The 22,526-nt window shown below is 38.2% G+C and overlaps 1 protein-coding gene across 2 annotated transcripts in view; it reads left to right on the top strand.

Annotated features, from left to right (window-relative positions):
* LOC123312586 overlaps positions 1-22,526 on the top strand; it is a 78,401-nt gene that overhangs the window by 27,952 nt on the left and 27,923 nt on the right. For both annotated transcript variants that reach the window (XM_044897092.1, XM_044897091.1), the window contains exons 2-5: positions 2,510-3,796; positions 6,119-6,915; positions 10,668-11,407; positions 16,591-17,265. In XM_044897092.1, the coding sequence (XP_044753027.1) occupies positions 2,666-3,796; positions 6,119-6,915; positions 10,668-11,407; positions 16,591-17,265 (3,343 nt within the window). In that variant the 5' untranslated portion in view covers positions 2,510-2,665. The remainder of the gene's footprint in view (positions 1-2,509; positions 3,797-6,118; positions 6,916-10,667; positions 11,408-16,590; positions 17,266-22,526) is intronic.

Raw genomic sequence — 22,526 nt, 5'->3', positions numbered from 1 at the left:
TCCACAGTCTTCAAGAAATGAAGTATTCTCAGAGAATCTGATTCAAAAATTGCATTCTGAAGCCTGTGTGGCCCAGGTTTCTGTTCATAGATTCGAAATCAGTCAGATATCTATAGAACACAGAACCTTATTCTTATGGCTTTGCTGACAAAGAATTTCTATACTGATATCTATGATTATAAGTTCAATACAATTTTATGTTCCCAGATTAAGAATTTGATTTTCAGTATTGCAACTTTTGAATCTGCTGAGAATGTTTTATTGAAAATTCAGCACATTTCGGTTTTCCTCAAGGCTATATTAGAAGCTAGTAGTTATCTATGTCAAAGAGTAGAGTTATTTTCAGATTTATGTCAAATTTTTTCTATACCTACACAGAGATATGCTCTATGCTAGTCGGGATGTTTTCTGATATAAATATTGGATGGGCAAAGCAGAGATATTCGTTGATCATAGATAAACATAGATTTCTAATATCCTCAACATATTTCCCCGAGAATTAGTCTTTAATTGTTCGAATCACTCTGCTAAAACTCCGCATCGCCATTATATTGTCACCTTCTGTCTCCAAGCAGGATAACATCAAGGTCGTGCGGAATGAGAAGGCGTAGGATCCCTGAAATTGCCGAGCCTGAAAACGACCAAAGTTACGGCAGAGTAACAGGGATGAAAAAGGAAGGAACCACAACACCGCAATAAGAGATTTTCCCGACTGTCTCCCTGTAATTGCTAAGACATATAGTAGCAATTACTGCAAGGTCTGCTCCTCGAAATGAACTGTCCATGTTATTTCAGGCAAGAGGAGGAACAATAAAGCGATCATTAGTTTTTTCATTAGATGAGTTTCTTCGGGAAATATAAGATTATACTGTGGTCGTTCCGGATATTTAGGTTAGGTGTTTAACGTTGAGGTTATCCCTGAAACTTCACAATGTGACCTTTCTCCCAATCAGGGTTATTGGTCTCGAACCGATTCTTTTTAGCTGGTTTTTGCAGCTGAAATGCATCGACCTTGTACAAGTTCTATTACTGGAGAGAAGGAAATAACATTTTTGTTTCGTAAATATTCAATGGAAGTGATTCTGAAGAATTTATAGCCACAAGAATTTCTTCCTGGATGCTATTTTACTTTCGCATTGACAGCATAAAAAAACATTCAACAATGCTCAGATGCATCATTAGATATACATTGCGCACATTCTGGAAATCTCAATTTTAATGAAAGTTAACTCTACATTGACTTTATAACTTTTTTTATGTTCTCTCGGGAAGGTTTTGAACGAAACAAGACACATTAAATGGAAGAAAAATTTAGGATTTCACCGAATCTTATGTGAAAGAAGAGAAATCAACAATTTTCAAAATGCTGATAAGTGATTTAATACTTGGTATTTCCACCCCTTGCGTTAATTACAGCTCGGCAACGACGGTTCATACTCAAAATGAGTGATCTCAAAATGTTCTGATCTAATCCTTCCCAGATGTCTCCGAGTTGGATTCCTAAGTCATTGAGAGTAGATGGATGATTTTCTGAACTTCTCAGCCTTCTATTGAGGTTGTCCCAAGCCTGCTCAATCGGATTGAGATCTGGACTTCTTGCTGGCCATTCCATTCGAGAGACTTCAACCAATGTATGGGGCAAATGGCACTACATGCTCTTCAAGAATGTTCCTTATATACTTATCAGCATTCATAGCTCCATTATCAACGACCACTAGGTCTGTGCGAGCAGTCAAAGATATTCTACCCCATACCATAATCGATCCTCCCACGAAGCCAGTAATATTCAGGAAATTGCACTGAGCTTATCTTTCATGTGGACGTCTGTATACAAGGAACGTCGATCACAATGGTAGAGGCAGAATCTAGACTCATCTGTGAAGAGAACTCTTTCCCAATCGGCCACTTCCCAATGGATATGCTTTCTCGCAAAATCAAAACGCGCCCTTTGATGGGCTGGGGTAAGAGCTGGGCCTCTTGCCGCGACACGAGGCCTTAAATCATATTCTCTGAGGCGATTTCTTATTGTCTGAGTGCTAATTTGCACCTAATGAGTTTGCTCAAGCTGAATTTGAAGGAGGCGAGCGGTTGCAAACCGTTGTCCCAACGAAGAAACTCTCACGTAACGTTCTTGAAGGGCAGTTGTTACCCGTGGTCTACCCTGTCCTGGTCTTCGGACATTCATACCTGTCTCCCTGAATCGCTGCAACATTCTGGACACACTTGTGTCCTATTGATCACTAGAATTGATCGAGAACAACTGATTTCAGAATGGAGCCAATACATTCCAAATCTGATAATATCATCTTTTTTTATTCCTGCTGGGAAAAAACATCTGCATTGAAGAAAACCGTTGAAAGTGGATAACAGATGCACGCATAATTCTGATAGAAATAATTATCATTGAGAACACCTTCAGTTGTAGAATAAATTTGAGATTTCCATAATGGGCGTTAATTTTTTTGAGCAAGTTTCCTCTCAATACTAACTCTTGTTCAATTCTTTCCAGATCCTCATTTGACGGACCCATCAAACGACGGCTCCAAGATGTCTAAGAAATACGAGACCTCCATTTCCAAGCCTTATCAATCAACAACTTTTCCCCTGACTTAATCGGATTTACCCAATACTCCATAAGCTGCACTTCAGAATTCCCCCGCAAAATATGGAATTTTTCGGGGAAGTGGATTTTCTGTCCATAATCGAGGAAGAACACGAAGACGACGAGAAAAGTTTGCAAGTTGAAGAGACGGATGATCAGGTTAGCGAAAAATCCGAAGAGACACAGAGGAACGAGGAAAAGCGATCATCTAGGATACCAGTGAGGCTTGGCAGGACCTCTGTGACGAAAAGGATATCGGACACGAATGGGAATGAAGTGTTTTCTTCAGGAAACACTGAAGATTTCTCCTCTTCAGGAAGCGGTGGGTTGCCTCAGTTCCAAGTTGTTACTTCGAGTGAAAGATGTGGAGATTCTTCTGCTGTGATTGAAGATGAGGTTGATTTTATCGAATATAGTATCGAAGGACAACAAGACAGAGAAGATGGGACAAAGAAGAATTTGTTGGTGCTTGAGGAATTAACAGATTTTGTTGGTCAAGATGATTTTTCAGTGGTTGATGTCGAAACTTCGAGTGAGGTATGCCATAGATCTTCAAAAAATCACTTGGTTGGAGATAATAGTAACGGTACGAATGAGGAATCAGGGAAAAATAATGATCGGCATGATCTAGTTGATGAAGATTGTACAGGGAAAGATGTGGTGATGTTAGAAGCTCAAAAACTCGAATTTATCTACGAAACAAATGATAGATCCACTGGGTATAGTAATAAAGACTCCGAAACCTGTGAGACAGCAGAAGAAGAAGCTTCCCTCTCTGCAGAAGACCAGAAAAAGTTGTTGGACGACGAAAGTTTGTTAACATCCAACGATTACTACGAAAAATCACATCCAGACTTCAATTTCCCAGCTGACGTAGCCAAAAGTGACGATTCTGACGAATTGGACCATAAACCGGCCCCAAGACACGGGTTTTTATCGCGAAACTCCTCAGAAATCAGCGGAAACGAAGCAGGACCAGGCGCTGAAGACATCGATTTCCGCAGAACGGTCTCCGGTTTTTTGCTGGCGGAACTGGAGGTGAGCAGCGGTAATTTCTACCTCGCTTCCTATTCTCCGGATCCTGCGGGAACACCGTTAACTTGTCAAGAAGCTGATGAGCCCATATTAGAGGCCCCTGCGGAATTCAGAACCGCTCCAGGTCGGTCGGAGTTGAGCGTCGAAGTGTCGGATCAGGTGGGTGTTTGACAAATATTTGTCGCATACTCGTACGTGTGCGGGTTCGGGAGTTTGAATATGTGGGAAGTGGGAAATTTGATTTCGGATGTCACTCGTGATGGGAATTTTCCGTTTCTGGTTTTTTTTCCGATCTATCGGATTTTCATTCAATTTCAGGACTTGAATTGACGAAATTTCATGATGTTCCTTTGAATTTTTCGTTATTCCCCTGAAATAAACAGTTATGGAAATTGTTTGATGCAGTGAAGCGAACTCAAAAGCTATCTGTCATGAAACAAGTACAGGGTGGGCAAAATTCGTTGTCTACTGAGGGTATCTCGAGAACTATAAGAGCTAGAAGAAAACGAATGACATATTCTCGAGCTTCTCGACCTTTTCAGACAAACAAAGAATAGTGAAAACCGTAGCCTTCTACGATTCTTCGTTTTTGAGTTATTAGCAAAAAATGAGATTTTGACGATTTCGTAAAGTTCTCATGACTTTTTTGTCTTTGAAGTTACAGATCTGAAACTTGAACCTTCCTAGGCACTCTTATACGTAGAATCTACTGGCAAATGATTTTTTTCCAATTCAAAAACAACAAATTCAATAAGAGTTTGCATTCAAAAAATCGAAAGTTCGCCTAATGAATAATCTTTAGTGGACTCTACGTAAAAAAGTGCTTCTAGAAGGTACAAGTTTCGGATCTGTAACTTTAAAGACAAAGAAGTTATGAGGATTTTTCCAAATGGTCAATATCACATTTTTTCTAATAACTCAAAAGCCAAGAATCGTAGGAGGCAACGGTTTTCATAATTCTTCGTTTCTCTGAAAAAAAACTGGGAATTGTGTCATCCGTTTTCTTCTAGCTCTTATAGTTCTCGAGATCCCCTGAGCAGGCAACCAATTTTGCCCACCCTGTACATAGATATATTAAATGGAAATATCATTAGATATTAGTGCATGGCTAGAGACACTCAAGGTTTGCAATCAAAAGGTTAGTTCGGAAATATAGAAATATAATTGACACATATAATTTTTTCCGTAGTTCAAGCAGCTTTGGGTGGGTTCAGTATCTGGATGGTCAACTGCTTTGTTTAAGAATTGGAACAAGAGCAAAATCTTTTGACACAAGTCACTTATTTCCAGTTTTATGGGATATAGCTGCAAGCTGTTGCTGTTCTGCCTTTATATAGGGCGAGTCTTTGATTCCTACTAAAATTTTAACAGTAGATTCTTGAGGTCAAGAGAAATACTTTTTACCTATACCATTTTTTCCGAAACGGCTCGGTTCAAAAGATACAGGCTGTTGAAAAACCAAAAAAAAATTATTATCAGTTCCATCTCACAAACGGTTTTATCGAATGAAATGAATTTTGCAAAATAGTTTTTCATTTATTTGATGAATCTTTTTCGAACACAAGATATCACCCACGTCTTTCAGTTTTCTCTTTATGACCATTACGTACCATAAAAATACCAAAAATTCAAAGAACCCAACTCTTAAAACTAAGTTGAGCGCTATCTTAAGAATATTTGAACATTTTGTGAAATAAAAGTATTCTTCGTATTTTCTCGTATAATGCTCCGTTTTCGAGTAATTTCATGTTCAAAAATATCTGTGATATTCGGAAAATTTGTTACTTTGGATGAATGCAACTCCTTTAAAAGATACACAGATGTGTACTGTAATAGATTTAACTTGCTCTTCTGAAGGGAATTTTGTTTCTCCAGGGATGGCATAGCTTATTATGAAAACTTAGAATGGCTATATCTTTTTATCAGAACTGAATAAGAAAAAATGGTAGATGAAGGAAAAAAAAATTCTTTTGACCTTAAGAATCTACTGCTTAGATATTTATAGACTCATCCTGTATGAAGCAATAATTCAAGTAGTTTTCAGACTTCCATCTGCCAAATGCAATTTTCCAAAAATTTCAAATCGTTACACAACCCTTTCTATGAATATAAGAGAGAATAATCTTGACGATTCTTCATCGACATTGCCTCCAATGCCAAGATAAAATCGAATCTAAAAATATCTACCAACAGTTCAGTTCACAGACCAAAATCCAAAATGGATCTTGAAAATTTTTCTTGTCCGAACACCGCGACAGATACTGACGAATTTGGTACAAAAATATATGCTTGAAAGGCCCTTCAATCTGAAGGAATTAAAAAGAATGGCTCTCCATCAGAATCCACGATTATAAAAGTACAATTTAATCCAACTATTGTAATTTATACGGCCCCAACTAAAGCCCGATCTCCCACACTTATCGAATCCCCACCAACCCGCTCAACGACCAACATTCCATCTCAATTCTCGATTTTTTCAAGGCACCACCACCGGCACCTCTTCTGGCACCGGAAGAGGATCCACCTAACCGTGACCACCACAATACCAACCCGACGGAAGCAGGCGATACAACTGAACGATCGGAACGGGCGGTGGAAAACCAGCTCGTCGACGAAGGGGCCCAAGAGAGTGCACGCGAGCACCAAGCCAGCGGTACCGCTAACGCCTCTGCTACGTTCGCTAACAGTACCGAAGACAATGACCATGTAGAGTTGGAAGGTGACAATCGAAACGTGAGTGCATTCGAGCACGTGGGCAAAGACGCGCCCATACAAAGACATGACATGCCGCAAATTGATCGCAGAGAGACTGCGGTACCATTCCGGAGTACCTCAGAGCCGTGTCTGACTCAATGTCAAATTGATCGTGGGTGCGGTGGTTCGGACGATGTTTTGAAAGTCGAAACGTATGACAGTAGACGCCGAAACTGTGCGGGTGATCTGTGTGGTGATAGCGTCGAAAATGATAGTTCTTTTGTACCTGACGGTTGGATTTTAGAGTGCGAAGCTGGTAGTTTGAAAATTCCGGATTTGTTGTATGGTATCAGTGATAGCGGTAGCAGTGAAGACTCGTCGATGAGTTCTGTCAGGAATTTTTCGATCGAGGAGTTCTTGGATGATGTACCTGAGATGTTTAGTGACAGATATAAGTTTAAATTTTCCGCCGTGTTGGGGGATAGTTTGGGAGGGGGAGAGAAGGTTGTGGGTGTGCAGGATAACAACAACAACTTCTCAAGGGTGAACGGACTGCTCGATGCAAAATGCAGCGTAGGAGAAAGGTGAGAATGAAAGATTCAGAATGTGGCCAAGAACGATCTGTTTTTTCGTTGGGATTATTTTTTTTCCTACCATTGGATGAAGTATTTCATACCATTCGTCGATAAATCATCAAAACATATGTACATATTCGTCATATCTTTCGAGCATCTGTAAAATTATCGATTATGTTATGGTGTAGCAAGATTTTGAACTTAGGATAGAACGTATCCAATGAAAATCAAAAAATCAGTTGTATGTTCACCATTAACAACAACTCCACCAATCAAATGAAGTTTTCATCGTATCGGCTCTTGTAGACTATAATGTAGTGAATTGCCTGAACAGCAATAAATTTTATAAGATCGACTTGAAAAAGCTGGTAATTTTATATCAAGGTTCACTGTTTAGCCTCTATTTCAACCGAGACATTTTCTAAGGAAGAATTGAAAATTTATGCTATCTTTAGGGAGCTGTATCTAGGCAAGGGCTGATCATTTATGCATAACCACACTCTTTTGTGACAATGAATCACTCCTTCAATTTTTTCGTACCGTGTTATAATACCTATAGATCTTTAATTGATATTTTCAACGCTAACAAGTTTTAATTATGCGATAACATTGTTGAGTCGTAAAAATAAGCAGTATCAGCATATATTTGATTCGATACGAGGTCTTATATTCCAAGAATTAATGTTCAATGGTTCCAAATCATTTTTGAGAATGAAACAATATCTATCATTATTCGATTCCTGAAAGTTTGGCATTCAAATACATTCATTTAACGATAAGTGAATTTAAAATAGGGAAATTAACAGTAAAAAATAATTTGAAAACGTACTTACCTAAATTCTCTGAAATAGAGAGTTATCAATAAGAGATTCATTGAGAGTCAAACTTTGTCATTTCGAAAACGAAAAAAAGTACTAATAGCTGTACTTGCTTACAATGGATCATTACTCAAACAATAATGCAAGACCTAGTAACCCATTTCTTTTAAACGTTGATGTCAGAGATAAGAACAATAAAAGTATGATATTAGGCATTCCATAGAGGTACACGTCAAGTAGCTTCTGCTTGACCACAAATGTTCACCAATGCTTTACGATTATGCAAATCATATAGATTTCTAACCGATTACCTGAAGTATCGTGAAGTTATTTAAATGAGATGTGATTGGCTCGTCTTGGCTTCAATTTAATGGTGAGCTCTTTTCAGTTTTTGCGCGTATTCAACCTGGTATATTGACATTCAGGTTAAAGTGCTTTTTACATTCGCATTTAAAACCAATAGAACGTTGGAATAGAATGAAATCTTAATTATTTCCTCTTCAACAGAAACTAAAGTGAAGAGATTTCAAGTGCTCATCACATAATCAGGAATATGGTGAATTGAAAAGGTTTCCTATAATAGTTTTCGAGTTCTATCAACCACCACATCATTTTGAAGGGTTGATGTCCCAACTTCTAGTTAAACGAATTGCGAAATGCGTCAGAGATCTGACGCTCACCATTTCCAATCAATTTTCCCACACATAATTGGCGCCACTTCAATAGAAATATACCCAATCAATCGAATTTTCTCACCTTCGATTGGCGCCGCACTCAATCACTTCCCACTCGGATATTTCGTAACAAGAACATGAATATAAACATGGCGGTAACGAATGTTAACACCTCAAGGTGAAGCAACGGAAGCTTGTCAAATGTTGCTGACGGTTTTGGAGCATCAACTCGTAAAAAGTTAGTGCTAGCCTAAGTGCAGAGCAATTTTACGAGAACGAGTCATGTAGTACAGTTATTTTAGAACTTATCCTAGTAGCCTGTTGGTTTAAATGTCGAGGACTTGAACCAGTTCGTTGACAACCATTCAGATAGGTACTCCTTGATTGGTATTCATAAATGAGATTGGTCAATTTGGAAAGGTGTTTGATTGCGAATTTGAACTGTTAGTTTCATTGCTCAATCAAACATGAAATGGGTGTTTCTTATATCACTTTAATTATTGTGCTTCCGAAGAAAATGAAAGTACAAGTCTGTGAGTTTTATCCAATGAGGATGGCTGGAAATTGAAATGGAATGAAACAAGTTGGGTTTGAGGTATTCATTCCAAATGAGTAAATACTTGAAACTGTAGGTCACTTTCGCAAAAAACTAACCATAACTTTAAATTTTTCCTGCAGAATGTCAATAGAATGAATTGTGGGTCACAGAATCGTTCTGCTAAAACCAAATGTGGTCTCAATCGTTCTATTCGGGTGAAAATAAATTGATTATCGTATATGCGATTCAGAATGATAAAAAAATATACGAGTCGATTCGGTCGACCTCATTTTGAATTGAAATAGGAATTTTGTTCGCGAAGAAATTTTCATTGATACGTATACTCCATTCAATTTTATTTTAGCGGTCGGTTGGCCATGGAAATTTGACACATTTCACTGTGTATAGTACGAAAATGTGGGGTTATGAAGCTTGTCAAAACCATTGAACTAAAGACTAAGAACTTTCTTTAGTTCAATGGTCAAAACATTTTTAGGTTTTAAATCAACGCTATGTTGCTCACCTTTGAACAAAAATTTCACATGAATAAACAATTAGCAGGACAACTGGCTCGTATTTGTGGCTGTTCATCTTAAAGCATTGAGATAATAATAATAATTAGGTATTTATTGGTACCTTAAGACATTTACAATGTATAGGACAAGTAAAATGAAAAATAGAAAAATAAATTTTCGAGAACTTATTCTACGATGTCATTCATCGAAAATCCTGTAGTAAACTTTTCGCATTAATTCACTCAAACATAAAATGCCACCACTTCTTTGGGTCTCCCAATAGAAGGAAATTCTTTGTCATCCTCATCATTCACAATCTTTCTGATTGTGGAAATATTCAGCTTAAATACAAGTCGTTTAGATTCAGATGAAACATTATATAAATTATGTTACATTGAATATGTCCCCTACCGTCTGACGTATTGTGGATTTCAGAATATCATGGTATAACTATTTGAATGAGCGGACCTGAATTCTAAATAGCACTTCGTGAAACCCTGTCTCTTTTTTCACTTTCGGCATTTTCGTAATAAAAATTGATATTAGTTGTGGCAACGGAGTTATGACATTAACGACATTTCATGAGTGCCAACCTTACTCCGTCCTAATTACAAAAACTTGAGAAAATTATTTCATGGCCAACCGACTGCTAAAATAAATGTGAATGCAGTATAGACAAGTTTGACATGTTATCACTTTTCTATGTTCATATTGGAATGAACCAAAGACAGAGTCTCTATGTCTATGGAATGAACAATTCGAGAATTCATAGAGGAGATATTCTATATGTAACAATTTGAATAATTTACTTTGATATCTATTGAGGAATGAGTAAAGCTGGTGGAAGCTGAGTTTGTAGTATTGATTACCCACGAAAGATCATCGTTTTTCTGCCTCATTGCACCCGCTTCTCTCAAAATCAATGACAGATGAAGTATTTATTCGGATGGCTGCTGAATACTTCTATGTTCGGTTGCCCATGACAATTATGCATTAATGAAAAGTTATACCATTAAAAGAGGTCATTAATGGGTGATTCTTGTACCTTAAAGAGACCCATTACCATCAGATCATCGGAAAAACACATTATTGTATATCTCATCTCATTATTATTGTTTTATGCCTCTTCTGCAAAATAATCCCAACTGAAACATGATTGTTGCCCATAAACCGCAGTGAAAGTTCGTCCCCAACCCCATTTTTTTTCTTCAAACAGCCTACCCACCGCCAGCCTCGACCTTGCAGTCTCCACGGCACCATCGTCTTCCGCCTCTGAAGGCCCTCGTCCACGTGCTCCATCCGATGCGCACCTCTGCGAATCTCGCCAGCCAAAGGCCCCGTCATCGATCGGGAGCGAAGCCCGCTTTCCTGCACCGGCGCCGGGACGCAGTCCGACGAAGACGGCCGCACCAAATGGCTGCGTCGTGTCGAGGCAGACCATCCATCCAGGTTGCACCAGCTCAGCACCAGAGGACCGCGAACCCGTCGACGTAGACGGCCACGGGCCCAAACAACCCGCCGCACACGACCACCAGAACCACCGCGAGTCCAAGAGCCTCCGTTGGAGCTTCAAGAACGGGAGGTTAGTTTTCGACAGTGAAAGTGACGCGGACGAAAACAAAGCAGCATCAGCTCAGGATCGGGACTCTCTGGAGTCGGGCGAGTTGAGGTTGAGCAGCAAGGAGATAAACAGGCGGATCGACGAGAACAAGTCGAGGTTGAGGTATTTGGAGGAGAAGCTGAAGAAGGCTGGTATCAGTGATCAGACGAAAAGAGATAAGGAGGATAGTACGCGAGCAGATGTTGCAGAACAGGTGGTCGAGACTTCTGAATTAAAAACAGAAGGAGAACCAGCAGATAAGGACGGCGATAGCCGTATCGATATTTTGGAAGTTAATGGGAATGATGTTGCTGATTACGGAGAGGACTACGCTGAAGGACTGACGAGTTTTACAGGTAATATTTTATGATTAAAATCCAAAATAATCTTTGAGATATCTAAAAACAAAAAAGATTTTGAATTATACGAGGGTCACTATAAATACTTTGAAATTGGCTGCACTGCTGTATAATATACGAGGCGAATCCTTGGCTCGTACAAATATTTTAACATTAGATTCTTGAGGTCAAAAGAAACACTTTTTTCCTTCACCATTTTTTCCGAATCGTCTCGGTTTGAAAGATACAGGCTGTCGAAAAACCATAAAAAAAGTTATTTTTAGTTCTATCCCACAAACGGTTTTATCGAATGAGATGAATGTCGGAATATAGTTTTTCATTCATTCGATGAATCTTTTTCGAATACAAGATATCACCCACGCCTTCTAGTTTTCTTATTATGACCATTACTTACCATAAAAATACCAAAAATTCAGAGAACCCAACTCTTGAAATTAAGTTGGACGCTATTTGTTGAATATTTGTACGTTTTGTTAAATTAAAGTATTCTTCATATTTTTTCGTATAATGCGCCGTTTTCGAGTAATTTGATGTTCAAAAATTAAAAGGTATCTGTGAAATTTGAGAAATTGGGTATTTGGGCTGAATACAACACTGCTTGAAAGATCCACAGATGTGTAGTTTCACAGATTTAGCTAGTTATTCTGAAGGTAATTTTGCTTTTTCAGGGGTGACACAGCTCATCATGAAAACTGGCTATATTAGGGCAGTGTTTCCTTCGACCTGAAGAATCTACTGTTAAAATATTTGTACGAATCAAAGACTCACCCTGTATATTCCATACATGTACCGTACACGTTCCAACTCAACAAATACTCTCCAAATTTATTGATATTTACATACCAAATCTGATTTATAAAGGTTGGGAAGATGTTCAAAATCATTTTATGTAACTCGCAATGAAAATTCTTTTGATGCTGCAGTTTCAATGATCTTCTTGATATTCCAAAAATCCTATAGATAAAACGACCCTTTCATGGTGATTGAGATTGCGGAGGAATTGCAAAAAAAAATGAGAATGATATTGAAATAATTGAAGATGATTCGAATTGTAAGAATAAAAAAATACTTCAATGTCGGGAATGCTATGGATCTAAAAATAAAGGCCCTTCAGACCGAAATTTCCATCTTGTTTCATCCATCTACCCTAAAATATTCTATCCCCATCTGATCGAAATCCAGACCCGCTACCAAACATCGATTTGATGGATGATGTTGGAATTGAAATGATAATAAATCTACTTTGTTACACTGAATCCCTGTCATCGCTGTTGTCTATAAAATTGGAAAAATGTTTGATGGACTTGTTTTGTCGCATTCAAATCCATTTTGAACGGCACACATTGTTCAGACGTCGAAAAAAATTAAAAGCGCTAAATTTGTCAGTGAACTCTCATAACACGAAACTGTGCATGGTACGTGCCAATCTGAAATTGAGGCACTAACAACCTTCGAAGAATGAATGTTTGGTCTAAGTAGACTTTCGTCGAACAGTTGGATATTTTTATTTCATGCTGTACCACTCTTCATATTTTTGAATGCTCAACCAATGACGAAGTTGAAATTTAAGATGAAATTCTATCACAGAAAAAACTGTCATTGTAGCCAAAATTTGGGTCGATTTTCATCATATATGGTAGTCGATTTTCGGACCAAATTTCATGGAGAGAGTTTCCGAGAATTCTCTCATAACTTTAGTTTCAGTTATGATTAAAACACCTGAGCTGTGAAAATATCAGGAATAGTTATAATTTTTTGTTCTGGTGTGATTCCAAAGATTTATTACTGTTACTATGTATCATTTGCTGAATGCTCCTTCGCTTCCAGTGCCCCCATTCGATCATTTCAGCGAAATATGCTAGGAATACATTATCCTCAACGTCCATTATATAAATTTATGTAGCATTCAAACGTTCCCCCATCTATCTTGATGTTTCTTCCTACGCCAAGAGAAACGTCGCATGCATTCAGGATAATTTCTATTGAATAAGACGTACAAGACCCTTCAGTTCCGTTCTTCATGGCATTTCGATGTAGACGTACGTCACGAATATTAATTTCATGAGAAAATTATGAAATTGATTGCCAGCTTTCTCAGATTCAGGAAAAGTTACAAATGACCCTGCTGAAAATTGTAAATTGTAGGTTTTAAAGAAGGAGCTTCATCTTCTCTCCAGATAATTTGCATTCGTTAGTTTCTGCCAAACCTAATCTCATCAGGTGCCTTCTAAGGCTACTATGCCTCTGAGATTGATCAATAAGAATTACACAGTTGCACTTCACTGATCGTTCCCCATGGAGAGATCCATTCGCCCTTTTTTGAGCACGTTTCCGGTGATAGAGGAGCGAAAAGGCATTTTTATCGTGCTCATTTGGGCTTTTTACAACACCACCCACGATCTGACAACGGGGAGCGAGATATTTTATCCAAATTGCCAAGCATAATTCTCGCTGAAAATTTACATCCCGCCTAACACCCACCTGCAAAATCTGAATGGGATTCCCTAGCTGAATTATTGATGGTGATTAATTGCCTGGAGGCGTTTAAACGATTTTTGAAACGGGCATCCAATGTTTATAGGTCCATTTATCGTTTAATGTTCAAGACGAAACTTTCGCTCAGATTCTGACAAGATTCGAAACATCAGTCGTATAAAATCGAGCTGCAAAAAACTAACTGCAGTGCTAGGCGTTGTTGAAAGTTCTGCGACTGAACTCGACTAGTTTCTGCTTGAAAGTTGCCAACTACAATTTTATTCCTTGTCGATTTGAAGCAAGCCATGTTCGAATATATCGATTCTTAGTTCTGGCTCCGTTTCAGAATTTCCTTAACTGGAAGACAGCTCTGCCAGCATCTTGGGACAGATATAAACGAATACCCACCTACAGACTCGCTCATCTTTTGAGGCTTCACACGATATTCACTCATCTAGACACTCTTAGCGCAATGTTCAAAGGGAAGAGAATAAACCATTAAAGCTTTTTCTACCTTGTCGTTATCCACAAAGGGAATAGGTATCCGAAGAGTAGTTGATACCCGGCGTGATTATATCAAACTTAATGTTCACTTCAAAGCGGTGGATGGATACCGTAAAAAGCTTGGATCTTGGAAAGAAACAAGAATAAAGGGAATTTGATATTTGCCATTATCTGCGTCATTGTTTGAGTTTCAGTCGCGAGTGTCTGATGAGGAGGAATGAAATTGAAAGTGTAATCGGGTTTATACACTGCGCAAAAAATTAACGCACATTCTGAAAATCTCAATTTTAATGAGTTAACTCTACATTGACTTTATAACTTATTTTTTATGTTACCTTTAAGACACATTAAATGGAAGAAAAATTTAGGATTTCACCGAATCTTATGTGAAAGAAGAGAAAAGAACAATTTTCAAAATACTGAAATGCTGATAAGTGATTTAATACTTGGTATTTCCACCCCTTGCGTTAATTACAGCTCGGCAACGACGGTTCATTCTCAAAATGAGTGTGAGATCTGGACTTCTTGCTGGCCATTCCATTCGAGAGACTTCAACCTCTTCAAGGTACTTCTGAACGATGCGCGCACGATGGGGTCTGGCATTATCGTCCATAAAAATGAAATTTTCACCAATGTATAGAGCAAATGGCACTACATGCTCTTCAAGAATGTTCCTTATATACTTATCAGCATTCATAGCTCCATTATCAACGACCACTAGGTCTGTGCGAGCAGTCAAAGATATTCCACCCCATACCATAATCGATCCTCCCTTGAAACCAGTAGTATTCAGGAAATTGCACTGAGCATATCTTTCATGTGGACGTCTGTATACAAGGGAACGTCGTTCACAATGGTAGAGGCAGAATCTAGACTCATCTGTGAAGAGAACTTTTTCCCAATCGGCCTCTTCCCAATGGATATGCTCTCTCGCAAAATCCAAACGCGCCCTTCGATGGGCTGCGTTAAGAGCTGGGCCTCTTGCCGCGACACGAGGCCTTAAATCATATTCTCTGAGGCGATTTCTTATTGTCTGAGTGCTAATTTGCACCTCATGAGTTTGCTCAAGCTGAATTTGAAGGAGGCAAGCGGTTGCAAACCGTTGTCTCAACGAAGAAACTCTCAAGTAATGTTCTTGAATGGCAGTTGTTACCCGTGGTCTACCCTGTCCTGGTCTTCGGACATTCATACCTGTCTCCCTGAATCGCTGCAACATTCTGGACACACTTGTATGGGAAACTCCAAACCTTTCTGCAATTCTTGTGTATGTCCACCCTTCTTCTCGCAAAACTACCGCTTGGGCACATTCCTCTTCGGTCAAATTGCGTGTTTCGCGTTGCATAGCGATCGAGTGTAGAAAATCAAACGAAAGAAAAACTATTGATCACTAGAATTGATCAAAAACAACTGGTTTTAGAATGGAGCCAATACATTCAAAATCTGATAATATCATCTTTTTTTATTCCTGCTGGAAAAAACATCTGTTTTGAATTCTGATGAAAATAATTATCATCGAGAACACCTTCAGTTGTAGAATAAATTTGAGATTTCCAAAATGTGCGTTAATTTTTTTGCGCAGTGTATTTGCTTGAATTTGACGGAATTAAAGAGTTGCTGGAATTTTTGCTCGACAGGAAATATGAATGAGTTTGAAGGTCAGTACTACCCTGAAATCATGTGGGCCTGGAATATAGTAGGTTTCTCATGGCTTTGTAGAATCAGATCTTTTGATTTCGTACAATTAGGTATATCAGTCATTCTAATTGAAACGGCAACAATAATAATCAGAAGTGCTCTGACAAAGGGAAGCTGTGGAAGTTTATCTCATGGTCCAGAATATCAAAGTGAATCTATTGGGAGTTGATAGAACACAAAGGACATGTGGAGATCAATGGGTTAATGACTAATTTCAATTTTTTCGCCTTCATCGGCAGATATCATCCAATATACCCCCTGAGCTATTGTGTGAGACTTGATGAAAGTAATTGTATAGAATTATCAACGTACAGAATCACCGGATTACGATATCGGAACACATTCATTGAGATAACAGAAGAACCTCTTCCTCCTGCATTGACTCTCGGCCCTGGGAACAATTTTAATTAAAATTCACCACTAACGAAGTCTTAATAACCGTTCCACACATGCACTTCATAAAAAAATAAGATTATTCCTGCAATTATTTATGGTTTTCATTACAGGTGGTGAGGAATTCTGCCAGTTCGACGTCAATCAGCTTGGATCTTTCCCAGCAGTCTTGAATGGGTACTGTTTGGTGTACGACGAACTCAACCAAGCGACCGACAGCGAGGAAGAATTCCACGTGATATCCTTCGAGGAAGACGCGGACCTAGACCACCAATTTTACCTAATTTCGAACAAAACCACAGCCAATATGGGCACGGACAGTGACAGGCCAAAACACAATCCGGACACGGAGAACCTGAAGTCCTTATTGAAGAGGCCGGGCAGGAAGAGAGACAAGAAGAGCAACAGGGTGGTGTTCAACGAGAACAAGAACGAATTTTTCGACGCCGACTACATTATTCTGATTCGCGAAGAATGTGACTATGACGACGAGGACGATGATAGCGTGTGTACGTGCAACCAGCACGAAATGGTACGGTTGACGTGTTGCGAACCGAACTGCAACTGTAGCGTGTATGAGGGTTTTGACCCTACGCCCCAAAGCCCGAAATTCGCGCCGCCACTGGAGTTCGTGGACGCTGTTACCCTGAGCCCGCCGGAAGGGTACAAGGATATGGAGCTGGAGGAACAGGAGCTGTTCGCCTTGCAGCAGATGGCGAGGAGGGGGCAGCAAAGGCATGCTGTCTGTAGGGAATGTAGTGCCACACATGATGACAACGATGAAGAAGGTGAGTCCTCCTTAGGGTGATTTATTTATTTCTTTGACTCCTGTTCTCCGTACCAACAAACTCGTGCCCATTCGAGAGCCAAGAAGATTTTCTTCCAAAGTACGAGTGAAGAGGGTCAAAAGCTTTTTTTCCTTTGTGAATACTCAGGTTATGGTCATTGACAAATGTACTCAACTAGGTACATGTTAAATGGAGATTCTTCTTTGTTAGGATTCCTTACAGCCCCTCCTGGTCTTGAACCTCTTCTATACTCCTCTTTACTCTATACATAATGTTTTGTGCAATCACTGCTGTCTTCAAACACCTCTTTTCTACAAGTCCTCTAATATTATCTGAAATACCATAGATCATTGCAGGAAACCTTAAGCAACAAAGCATTGAATGAAAAATGAGTAAAGCACAAAAATAATCGATGAATGCTATTTCGTATATTGGGATATTATTTTAAAATTTGAACCCATCACGAAATCACATAACTCCTTGGTAGTTGAGGTGCTCTGTAACAAAACAATAAATGTAATGAACATCTAAGCAATATCAGGATTTACCTCAACAACACTGAATTCATATTTTCATCAATTTCGAATTCGATCACCTGAAAAATTCCAAGAGTTTGAAGATGGTTTGAAGTTGACAAAACTTTCAGAACTTCATTCGAATTTCCTGTCAACCAGAAAATGCTATGAATTCGATGATTTCTAGGTTATCTATGATGATTTCATAGAGAGATATTTGTAATATTCAGATTCAAGGACGATATTCATCATAGATATCAATCTATGTTTATCAATGAGCGGAAAATTACATTTTGTATCTTTTTTTTCATCCTAGTTAAATCTCCCTTCACTGAGACACTTTTTCCATTACTTTCGTCATCGATTTATTTGAATCCTTATACAAAACACTACTTAAAACGAATATATAAAAATCTAGCGTCACTTCAAAAATGTCTCATTTCCTGAACTGCAAAATTGTATCGAATATGAGCAGAGCAGCTTCAATTCCAGTAAGGATTACCATTATCACATTCTCCGTGTTGAAATGAGCATCATGACCAACAAACATCGATAAAAGGGTCACAATGAATACCCAGAGGAATACGATACATCCTGCTATGCAGAAATACTTTTCGAGAAATGAATGGTCATCGTCGAATATCATCGTCAGTATGAATCCGAGAAATATTAGCCAGTATCCACAGCAGAGGAAGGCAAAGGAATACGCTGTGAAGAGGACTACAGGATATCCTCCCCATGCCAGCATAATGAGTAAAGCAATTATGAATTCGATCACTTTCAACCACCATCCCAAATCCTTCACACACGAATTTATATTGCCCATAGTCTAGTTTTCGTTATACTTTTTCGAATGATATTTGATGCTTAATTGAACAACTACAGTACACGTAATGCTTATGTCAAAGGAAAACGAACGTCAGAATTTCACTTTTCTTGAAAATGACTCCCCCAGAGCTCACTTGAGAAGCAGTGTTGTGGCACAGAAGAGTGACGTTTACAGAAAAGTTATTTTTCTATGGAAACATAGATAATCAGAAATTTAAGGTGTAATATCAAAGATTATAGGGTACTTTATAATCTTTGGTATACTTCATTCAATTTTATTTTAGCAGTCGGTTGGCCATGGAAATTTGACACATTTCACTCTGTATAGTACGAAAATGTGGGGTTATGAAGCTTGTCAAAACATTTTTGGGTTTTAAATTAACGCTATGTTGCCCGTTCTACGTAAAAGTTTCTGTTATTACGTATTTTATCACAATGTCGAATCTCTTCGGAAAATATGTGACGAACATAATAACATAACATAAGTTTATAAAAAATGTTTGAAGGCATAACAAATCCAGTTATTTGCATGGAAAATACAAGGGATCAGTATAATATCATAATATGCACTAGCTTGAGGAGAGTTAATGTTCGTTATCTTCTTTGGCTTACATCATTTGTAGATTTCAAAAATATTAACCCGAAGATGAAATGCATATGATGCAGTGGTTGGGAATGGGTATCTCCCGAAGGAATTTACAGATAATTACAAGAATGTTAAATTCTTCAACAAAAATCATCTTGCATCAATATAAGTAAAAGAAATTGAAGGAAGTTTCAAGATAAGATGCAACTTCACCGTTGAACAAAAATTTCACATGAATAAACAAAAAACAGGGCAACTTGCGCGTATTTGTGGCTATTCATCTGAATACATTGATGTAATAATAATAATTAGGTATTTATTAGTACCTTAAGACATTTACATTTTATAGGACAAGTCAAATGAAAAATAGAAAAATCCATTTTAGGGAACTTATTCTCCGATGACATTTATCGAAAATCCTGTAGTAGACTCTTCGCATTAATTCACTCAAACATAAAATTCTCCACCACTTTTTTGGGTGTCCCAATAGAAGGAAATTCTTTGTCATCCTCCTCATTCACAATCTTTCTGATTGTGGAAATATTCAGCTGAAATATAAGTCTTTTAGATCCAGATGAAACATTATATAAAATCTCTTACATTGAATATGTTCGCTCTACCGTCTAACGTATTGTGGATTTTAGAATATCAGGGTATAACTACTATTCGAATGAGCGGACCTGAATTCTAAATAGCACTTCCTGAAACGCTGTCTCTTTTTTCAATCACTTTCGGCATTTTCGTAATAAAAATTGATATTAGTTTTGGCAACGACGTTATGACATTAACGACATTTCATGAGTGCCAACCTAACTTCGTTCTAGTTACAAAAACTTGAGAAAATTATTTCATGGCCAACCGACTGCTAAAATAAATTTGAATGAAGTATATATATAAGGGCCAATAAATTGATTGGACTAGCCATGTTTCATATTGCATTGATAGAAATGTATATTTGAAGACAAAATCAAATATTTGCTGTTTTTGAAACCAGGGATTCTCTCGTTTACAAATACACCTCCTCTTGTGAACAACCATAGATAAACAACCATAGAAAATATTGTCATAACAGTCCCTCTTTTAGATGGTTTGAATAAAATTCGAAGAACAATAAGAGCAGGACGTACGTGGTCAAATTTCAAGAGATATATAATCAAAGTCCGATCCTCGTAATTCTGCTGGTATCAAACTATACTTTGAAGATACTATCTTCGTCACTCTTCGTGCTTGCTTCTGAGAGCTTTGAATAAGGGTTCATTAATTAATGCTGACTGCATCATTCCAGTCTTTGGTTCACTGCATACCTATACGGTTTCATATTTCCTTTCGGAATATGGAGCCTATTGAAATGCGTACCAGGGGGAGCTCATCATGTTCAAATAGTTAATACATTGTTTTATGTGTAGGAGTTGTATGTATGTGTACAGAAACTGCTTGCGAAGCACACGTTATTATGAATACCAAATCAGTCTCTACACGGAGATATTCCAAGAATAGTTTTCGCTGTTCAAGAAGAGCCGAATATGAAGCTTGCAGAGGCAGTTTGGTTGGACACTTTCATCGGTGATCATCGGTATTTTGACGGTCAGTTAGTGTTGTGTCGTTAGAAATGCCATAGAATCTATTTCTATGTTATTGGTTGTTAGTGATCATAGAAGTATTTTTTCTGGTTTTCTGAAACCGTTTGAAGCAAAAGGTGAGATGGAAATGGCAACAGCTCTTTTGTTTGTTTATGTCTTGTGGTCGTTAATACATCTGGAGCTTCTGGAGGATTTTAATATCTGGTAATCTCGTATTATTCGGCAGAGGGCTTTCTGTTTGATGAGGGTTTGACCCTTTCAATTCAGAATCCTGACGGTTTGGGTTTATGGGATGTTCGATGAATATTGTGAACTGATGAAGTTTTTGATTGACGTTTGAGATTTTGCTCTTGAAAGGGGAGAGGAAAGAAACAAATATATGTTGTCGAAATGGTTCAGAACGACAAAATGAACTGAAAGTTGTTGCTCTGCATCGTTGTTCGAATTATGCGGTACTGATGAGTTCTAATAAGAGTGAAGCGGATCTATCGCTACTGTTTTTCGAAGGTTAACTGCGAATTTAGATCGTAGCTAGTATAATTTACACTATTTTTGAACATTTTTGGTGCGAAAACCAGCAATAACGTCCCCTTGACCGAAATCCTCCGCGACGCAGGAAATAAAACGCAGTGGAAATATGCACCTAGTCGGATGTTTTGAAAGGCTTCACATTATTATCGAGTTTCACGATGCAAATCCGCCGTCAGCAGCGTTTCTAATTTCGTACAATTTTCCTTTGATGTGCGTGCACGTGAAATTTGCGGTCGTTTTGAGCATAACCGTACCACTATTTTCGGTATCTGGAATGACTTCGTCAACGGTCGGATACTCAAATAGAACCTGAATGGAAGCATGAGTCACGAAACAATTCGTGGTAGCGTTTTCCTTTTTTTTTTCTTGGCGAATGTAAAATTGGATCGTAACGTTTATTCCCAATCGTGGTGATTGAAATTCAATTGCTTCCTTATTGGAATTGTGTACTCTGGGTTCACGATAGATGTAGATTTCTGCCATGGACAGATATTGAATGGATGTGACCGAAAGCGGATGAAAATCCGGTGGAAACTAAATTGCATGATTTTCACAAGGATGCTATTCAACCACGAGTGTTTCGCTATCAAAATAGCATCTTCAGGAGCTCAGTTCCACCCAGCTGAAGATGCTATTGCGATAACGAAACAGGTGAAGAGAACATCCCCTTAGGCTAACAGAAATCTGAGCTCGGTACAATCTACAATGAAGCTTTGTATTCACTGTCCTTCCATTGGGTCAAAACCTTTCTGTGTTGAATGTACCAACAGAAAAGTGTTCATCAGAACTCTAGAACTGTAAGACCAACTGATTAAGAAATGGCGAGAACAGTTCTTATGGGGACACAATAGAACATAAGTCAGCAATGCAATGAAACTACCCTTGAATCTACAATCTATCACTTTTACCTACTATACTATCCTACCTAACCTTTTTCTGTAATCTGAGGTCTTCCTTGGTGAATCCAAGGTCTGTTTGGACCAATCCGAAGATTACCCAATAAAAACAGACAGACAGAAAAAACTCTCTTCTAGAAGGGACACGAAAACCTTCTGAATTTAATAAAAACTGACCTGTTGGACATTTTTCTACAAAAATGTAAATACCGAAGATATGAATTTTGTGCGCTACTTTTTACTCAATCTGTATATCCAATCTGGTAAGATGAAAACAGCCTGTTACATCTATAGTCATTCATTCATAAATTGACCTCCTCTTTCT

The sequence above is a fragment of the Coccinella septempunctata genome, chromosome 4, assembly GCF_907165205.1.
Source record: "Coccinella septempunctata chromosome 4, icCocSept1.1, whole genome shotgun sequence".
Classification (NCBI taxonomy): domain Eukaryota; kingdom Metazoa; phylum Arthropoda; class Insecta; order Coleoptera; family Coccinellidae; genus Coccinella; species Coccinella septempunctata.
This window is presented reverse-complemented; position numbering and strand designations above follow the sequence as displayed.